This window comes from Pseudopodoces humilis, chromosome 1, assembly GCF_049639895.1.
Source record: "Pseudopodoces humilis isolate 2021_Gansu_Grassland_sample_001 chromosome 1, ASM4963989v1, whole genome shotgun sequence".
Taxonomy (NCBI): Eukaryota; Metazoa; Chordata; class Aves; order Passeriformes; family Paridae; genus Pseudopodoces; species Pseudopodoces humilis.
The window spans coordinates 136,278,481-136,286,853 of record NC_142200.1 but is presented as its reverse complement, the minus strand read 5'-3'; the positions used below and the strand labels follow the sequence as shown (position 1 = coordinate 136,286,853).

At 38.1% G+C, this 8,373-nt stretch overlaps 1 protein-coding gene across 1 annotated transcript in view; it reads left to right on the top strand.

Moving 5' to 3' along the window:
• Positions 1-920: 920 nt before the first annotated feature.
• Positions 921-8,373, top strand: part of ODAD2 (outer dynein arm docking complex subunit 2) — a 71,567-nt gene continuing 64,114 nt past the window's right edge. Inside the window, exons 1-7 of the mRNA XM_088061731.1 lie at positions 921-947; positions 1,510-1,776; positions 2,911-3,068; positions 4,434-4,629; positions 5,193-5,299; positions 5,755-5,891; positions 6,933-7,046. Coding sequence (XP_087917857.1) covers positions 1,553-1,776; positions 2,911-3,068; positions 4,434-4,629; positions 5,193-5,299; positions 5,755-5,891; positions 6,933-7,046 — 936 coding nt within the window. The 5' untranslated portion in view covers positions 921-947; positions 1,510-1,552. The remainder of the gene's footprint in view (positions 948-1,509; positions 1,777-2,910; positions 3,069-4,433; positions 4,630-5,192; positions 5,300-5,754; positions 5,892-6,932; positions 7,047-8,373) is intronic.

Below are 8,373 nucleotides of genomic sequence, written 5' to 3'. Positions count from 1 at the left end.
AAATAACTCTTGGCTATGTTGTCTCTGTGGTGTTGGAAGCTGGGTGCCACTGCTGGACTGTCCTCAGGAGGATTATTTTCCTGTGCCTTCATAAAGGCACATACACTGGAGTGCTGACCAGAGCTTCCTAACTCCAGTCAGTGTACAGCAGGTAGCCATTCCTTCCTAAATCAAATCTAAGTCCAATTTTTATCATCTGATAGAGATTTTGATGGAGACAAATAACAGAACTGGAGGGGAAATTTACTAGTGGGAAGTCTGAGAATATAATTCTTTTTGTCTCAGTGGTGTGATGAAAGAAAGATGAGACAATGTGTGATGAGTTCAGTAGGATCTTGTAGCAAAAAATTATCCAGAGTGATGGCTCATTCAACAATGTATGGATTGATAATAGAATTTGGGGAGTAGTGTAGATTTCCATTCTGTGTTTGGAGCTGTCTATTTGTGCGTGTACAGTGCTGTGTTGTCCTCAGTACGTGAAAGGACCTTATTCACTAGCACTGCCCATACCTACATCATTCACTTCCTTCAAGAAACACAAATTATACATTACATTTCCTTTAACAATAAGCATTTCAAGCACGATCTGTCACACTGCCTCAAGAACTAAAAGTAGTCAACCTCAACCTTTATTAATTAAAGCTGTTTTCCTGTAACCGCTGACGGCCAGGGAAAGGTTTAAGCTGTACTGGCTAAAATTCAAGCTAAAAACCATTCGGTGGTCTTCCTTTAACTTCTGGTGCAAGGTAACTCTAGTTACTGCATTATTTAACCCTACACCGAAAGCGCAGAGCCCGCTTTAGGAGATCAAATGTCGCTCCCCTTCCCTTCCGATGAGGAATGCCGGCCGGGGCCGTGGCTGTTCCCGCTGTCCCGGTAACGCCGGCCCGTCCCCACGGCAACGCCGCCGGCCATGGCGGGGCGCGGCGCGGCTGGCCCGGGGCAAGGTGAGGGCCGAACCTCGGGCGGGCTGCGTGCGACCCCCGGGCTCCGCTGTGTCCCCGCTCCGGGCCCTCGGTTCCCGGCTCCCTCCCGCTCCCACCCCAGACCCTACCCCGCGCTCCCCACACGGCCTCGGCCGCCCCGGGCCCGGCGCACTCGGGCGGCCTCGGGCGGCCTCGGCCTCCCCGGGCTGGGCTGGCGGCGCTGACCGGCCGAGCGCCTCTGGCCGCCATTCGGAGAGAGCGCCGGGGGCAGGGCCGTGTCTGTCCGCCTGCACAGGAGGCTTTGGACAGGAGGATCTTTTTGCTACAGCCTCAACAGAGGCCTCCTGCTGTCGGCTGCCAGAATTTCTAATAGAAGCGGGAATTAAGATGAAATAATCAGTGTTTACACCTGATTTCCCCATTTCTTTAAACTGCGAGTTCTCTTCATCAAGTCCCCCTTCCCCTCTTCAGGGATTTAAATGAGTTAAAATAATCTAACCGTTCCTAGATAGGTTTAATTCATGTCGTAGCAGCCCCAGCGCATTTAACCATTTGAGAGCTCGGTTTGGTCATTCTGTGACAGGGTCTCGTTGCCGAGGTGGGCTCCGGTGACACTGACCGAGACCATGGGAGTGGCATTGGCGAGAGCGGCTCAGTGGACTGCTGCTGGCTCTGGAACTGGTACACTTGGAATCACCCCTTTGAACGAATCCCTTTTAAATCAAATCATTAAGTTTGCAGAGGACTTCAGCACTAAGCATCCTCAGGAAGCAGCATTTGTCTTCAGAGAGCCCCTTGAATGGAAAACGCAGTTGGACTCATCAGTGTTTGGGGAGGGTTATGAGATCAAGTAAGTCTGAATTGCAGTGTGTTTTCAAATGCAGATGGTGAGCTATTGTCCTCATTTAGCATAAACAAAACTTTAATGTATTTGGGAGGCTGAAACAGGTGGGGGGTTTGTTGATACGTATTGAAAATTTTGAGCTAAAATTTGTAGAGTGTAAAAACTCGCTTTTTGAGAGTTTGAGACAATTCTGTCTTGTTTGTGATGCAGACCTGTTTAGCCAGTGATCTATACAACGTGCCCTGGCTATTCCCAAGATTTTTACATGTGTCTAACAGTGATTAGCTGTGTCACTTCTCTGGGTGTTAGGAGTTGCTCCTGTTTGATGGGTTGACCTTGGCTGGTTGCCAGGTGTCCAATAAGCTGCTCTCCCTCCTACTCTGGATGGGGGAGAAAAGTATATTGAAAGGCCCTTGGGTTGAGATAAGGACAGGGAGAGATCACTCACCAGTTACTGTCATCAGCAAACTGGACTTGAGTCATGGAAATTGATTTAATCTACTGCCAATCAAAAGTCAGTGTAGGATAATGAGAAATAAAGCATATCTTAAAACCTACCTTCCTCCCACACCTACCTCTTCCCCAGCTCAACTGATTTTCTCTACTTCCTTACCCCCAAGTGGCTCATGGGGACAGGGAATGAAGCTAGATGTCAGCTCATTACATGCTTTTCTCAGTTGTTACTTCCTCCTCACACTCTTCTGCTCCATCGTGGGGGTCTCTCCCACAGGACAGTCCCTTACAAACTTTGCTTCCCAAAGGCTGCAGATCTTCACAACCTGCTCCAGTGTGCTCCCTTCCATGGTGTGCAGTCCATCAGGAACAGGCTGCTCCAGTGTGGGTGTCCCTCAGGGTCCCAAGTTCTGCCAGCAAACTTGCTCCAGCATGGTTTCCTTTCTCTATAGGTCCATGGTTCCTTCTAGGAGCCTGCTCCAGTGTGGGCTTCCATGGAGTCACAGTCTCCTTTGGGCCTATTTACCTGCTGATGTGCTGTGAATAAATTGGTTTACTTTGGAAGTTTTCTGAAACATAGTTTAAATAAATTGTAAATCATGTGTTATCATGTGATGCTTGAATAGCATTCAAGATTCTTCTCAATTAAAGTTCTTATTTTAAAAATATATAATTTAACTTTTCTAGTGAAGCAACTGTTCAGTCTAAAGCCAAAGATAAAGATGGCCAACCACTGTTTGTCCTCTCGGCATCAACTCTCAGAGTTCGCAGTTTTGACCAGCTGTCCCGTTTGCTACATATTGCTATGGAAAAAAAGTTAAAGGAAACACAGGCATGCCTTGAAGGTTTTCTTTCTTTGTTTTTTGTCTCTTCTCTTTCTCTCAGAATTAAGAAATGTATGTCTTCTTCAGTTCATGTTTATATAATGTCCAGAAAGGAAGGTGTACCTTAATTTTAAGTATATGAAGTGTTAATTCATGAAGGTGGCTAAAGGTGCTGATCCCAGAAGGTAGTGAGGTTTCTGGTTTTTTTCTTTTATTTACACAGAAATTGATAGCCCAGAAACTTGGAACAAAGTTAAAATATTGCTGTTGAATCTCATATACAAATTTATGTATACTGAGTAATGTCCCAGCTATTGCAACAGACAATAGGCTTAAGTTTTGGAAGAAAAAATAATGTTTTATTTGAGTCTAATCGCAGGTTTTTCTATGTATGTAGTTTAATACTTCTTTAAAGTGTTACATGCTTTAAAGAAAAAATAATATGCTTAAGGCATTCTTACCTGTACACGGTTCACTGTGAGCACTTCCAAATTCCTTCTCACAATGGCTTAAAAATATGGATATGAGTACTTCCACTGTGTCATCTTCAAGTCCTTTAAAAAATTGAAAAGGCTCTTGATAGGCTAAACTGGGTATCCTTCTCCTACCTGGAGGTAGAAGAAATCAGTGGTATTCTTTGATAATATTAGTATGAATTGCATCTGCCTTAATGAAATATAAATGCTCATATTGGATCAAGTTTCAGAGCCATCTAACCATGGGCTCTGTCACTGATCAACCGTGAATATTAGGGAAGAATAATATGGACAGTGTATCATGCAGAGCCATTCACAGATGCATGGGACTTCACTTCCAGTGACAGAGCAAAATGGTTTTGTAAAACACATTGATATGCAATTATGTCACTGTTTACCAAGAAGAACAGCTGGCATAGCTGAGGATGTTATGGGGCCATTGGGAACGCTCCTAGAAAAGCTTAAAGATGTTATTAACACTAAATCGTATTTCCAAAATGATCAATTTTCCGTGAGTTAAGCCCATTGATTTCCTGCTTTGGAATTCAGCCAGGCATTTTTGGATAAGGGGACTGTTGATAAAGGGAACTATTTAATATTCACCCCTTGGTTGAATGAATATTAATCTTTGCTTTGAAAAGCAACGTTTGTTAAGAAAAAAATCTTGTTGTTCTTAATGTTTTCATAGTCTTAGCAGTACATTTATGTTACAGAAGAGTGATATGAAAAAATACATCATACAGTAATGTTTTATGAATAGCTATGCACATTATAAACTTTTTATTGTAAATTAATAGCCTCAAAATAATTTGCAATTGAAATAAAAAAATTGAAATAAAAAGAGTTTGTCTTTTCACCTGATCATTTTAAACAAAGCAGCACATGTCATGATTCTGTTTCATGTTTACAGCTAACCGAGATCCTATAGTGAAAATTCTTGGCCCTGAATATGGGACTGTTGAAGGAGAAGACAAATCCATCTTGCATTTATTTGACGAAGTGAAAAAAGAATCTGATCTTGAAACAGAGTTGAAAATGAAAATAATTCTTCTTCTTCATCAGCTGGATTTGCAACTGCTTAATAGTTCTTTGAAACAGATTTCACAGTAAGTGCATTTCAAATAGAAGCTAAGCATCTCAGCCAATGCATTTTTTTGTTTTATTGTTAAATCAGATTGGTTTCAACTCCCAACATGTGTTTGTGGCGTGCCAAAGAAATTTATTGAAATAACTTCCACTGTTCACTGAATTAATGAAAAAACATTTTTTTCTGAAGTTTTTTCTATAGGTGTGGATATGCAAGTGTGTGCCCACAAGTGTGGGGGCTTTATTGCATATGTTTTGCATTTTGTTAGCAAACTGAAGTAATTTGTACAAACAACAAAGTCACAGTTAAATATTCTCAAGGAACTGTTTACTTCTTCAGGGAACTGTATTAAGTATTACACTGAGTCTGTTTCATAGTTACAAGGACTTTGCAAAAGGTATGGATCTAAAAATTCCCTAACCTATGGATAAAATTAAGAAGATGGAAGATAACCCGTTTTTGTATTTTTGTTGCTTTTTTTAAGACAAAGTAAAGGAAAAAAAATTGTGTAATATTCTCTCCAATTCACTGAGTACATCCTTTTGGATGAATACATATTGGACCATTTTCTATTAATTGCAGAGATGTAAGACTAAATCCAGCTGCTGTAAATGATGAAGTGAATCTTCTCAAGAATTTCTCTGGGCAAGGAGAAGATACTGTACTGGAATCACTGGAATATACATCAGGTAGAAATCTGATCTTATCTCACATTTACATAGACCTTTATTAAAGTACTTGAATTCTTTGTGAAATTTTCTGAATTAATTTCAATAATGCATTTGAAGTGTTAATTTCTACCTTAAAGTTATAATGTAAAATAAAAATTATTTTACAATATACAATGGTGTTCCTCAGCCTTTACATACAGATATTATCTCCCAATTATATTAATATTTTCAATGGAAGCAGGGGAAGAGAATGAGTCCCTAATCCTGAAAAGTGCTAAGCACAGTTATAGTTCTTGATTGTATTGGGCCATGGGTCACGGAGTTTTAGATGATAAATACTTGACAGTATGAATTCTTAAGGACAAAGTATTAGTTTTTGAAATTTGATTTGAATACGTGAAATATTAATCATCAAGCATAACTATTAAAATATTTTTAAACTGGATACAAACAATAATGCTAATTGATTGCAGATTACATGTTCTCTAATGGATGCCGAGCTCCTCCCTGGAGACAAGTGCATGGAGAAATTTGTTATTTAGTCATCAAACCACATGACACTGATCCTTTGTATATCACTTGCAGCACAGCAGGAGTGTTTTTAAATGGAGTAAGTAATAATAAAGGATACCATTGAGTAATAAATATTTTTATGTGCCAGAATCAAAACTCAGTCATGTTTGGGGTAGTTGTATTGGGGCTGTAAGATCTGCAGAGCTAGTATTTTGGTACAGAAGGAAAAGCCACAGTAATAAATGTGTGCTACTTTTCCCATATATTTTAAGTGCTTTTTCTGTAAGTCTTATACTGGGAGTGTATTCTGCACTTTTGCTAGCAGTGTTTGATTAGTCTTTAAATAACAGTTCTTCACACTGTTCCTATTTAAATGTACTGTGGGACTCAATGCCTCCCTAGTGCCTCTGATCTTAGGTGCAGTATTTTATGTGGGGCTGGTAGAGCTTTTTTTGGTCTTTTTATGAATTATAAGAAGTATCTTCTTCTTTTAGCAGAAACTTTTTAAAATTACTTCTCTCATTTCTCCTTCTTTTCATTTTGGCTACTCTGATGGGTTTTCTTTAGACCTTTACATGTATTAAGTGGTGACCAGAGCTCTTACATTCATTGTGAAGACAGACTGGTGTCCATCAGGCAAAACTCCACAAATTAATTTCCTAACAGTTGAAAAATCCAGGGAAATTTTGACGTGGCACATTTTTAATAGATGAAGCTCATAAAGCTCAGGCAGCCAGGTCACGTTATTTTTGGTGCCTTTTAGACATCTGCCATACTGCATGGGAAGCTCACATTTACTTGATTGTTTGCCATAAGCCATAAATTCTTTTCAGTGGAACTACACAGGGTACAATTAACTGATGGGTTATTGCCTGAAAAAATCCTGTGTAAGATCTTGATCATCTGTTGGGGTCCATGGAGATGAACCATGTGTCTTCACAAAGCATTTTTGAAGATTGGTGAACTCTGCTGAGCAAGAGACGTCTTTATCTAATTCATTACAATAAGAACTTGGTGCTCTTTTACACTATTTTATAATGCAGATTAAATTACCTGTTTTTAGGTATATAGGCATATATAAGGCATAACTGTTAATTATTTTTATTCTATTATTTATTATTTGTATTCTATTTTTAAGGGTCAGCTAAAGGGTAAAGATATTGACTATGAAAGAAAAAGTAATCTGTATAAAGACATAGTCACATTTTTAAGGGAGAGATCACCTAGATTTGTAGAAAATATGACTAAACAGGTATGTATTTATTGATATTTGGTGTATTTCTTTGTGCAAATGTTCATTGGTAAACATTATAAACCTGACTGAATGTTTATGTTCTTTATCAAGATAAATCTGTAATTAAATGAAGAATTTTAAAGACTGGAGTGCTTTTTTAAGTTATTATTTATTTCCATTTCTAAAAAATGTGTTTATTTTGTAAATAGCAAGTAGTACACCATTTCATGTCTTGTTCATCATACTTTTTGGTGGGGCTTGATCCAACACGTGAGGTCAGCTTCTAATTTTTCATGAAATGTTTTGTCTGTCTTCTGGTCTTGTTCTTTATGGAGCAGTGGAAATGTTACAGCAGGAAAATGTGATATCTGTATGGAAAAGGTCAGCTTTTTATTTCAATATTTTTCTGTGATGAAAACCACTTGAATTTTTATTTTCATTCTTTGTAACCCAAACATAAATAATTGCCCAGCTTTTTTATGAGAACTGCCTGATTTAAATATCAGAGCTGAGAGTTAAGTTTCCAGCTTACACACTTTGTCTTGCTTCAGACACTGTAAAATGCCAGTGTTTTGGCTTTTATTTAGAGCTCTAAACTAGCTAGAATCACACAGTACCAATACAATTTTAGTTGTTTCATTGTTCCCGATAAAACTATTTTTATTTTAGATTTCTAGTGTGGTTTTAACAGATAACTTGGTGGTAAAATTCCTTGCAGGCCAAAATCTGTCAAGAGTTTAATTGTGGGCTTTTTTATACAATTTTAATTATTTCAAGAAGGAGGTAATTAAGAGCAACATTTCCTTATCCTCTAATTCTGATTTTCTGGGATGTAGGGCTGATATTTATTTTTTTGAGATACAGATATTTGAGAGTTTTGAAAGAACAGAGCATTCCAAGTTGTACACATAAATATAGTAGCTTACATTAACAGTATTAGAATTAGATTTGTGACTTGTTCTGTTTGAAAGTTCCAAAATTTTTATCTAGCTCATAGGCAAGTATTTTTTTAATGTTATACCTATGTATTGGTTTACACTTCATAAATAGGACAACATATGAATGTTTTTAGACATTGGTTTAATTTATTTGCAGTGATTTGGCTTCATTTGATGATCATGTAAGGTAAAACATGGTAACATTTTACCATTTTTTTCAGATCTAATCCTAAATGTTAATATAGAATAATGTTACTGTTGATAATAACACGCCTTTCTTTACTAGTTTTCTGCCCTTATGAACATATTGTAACTTTTTAAGCTACACTTAATAAGTTGCACTTACTAAATAAGAGCAAATAGTGCAAATATTTAGAGCAAATAAATAAAGAATTTATGCTGTTCTC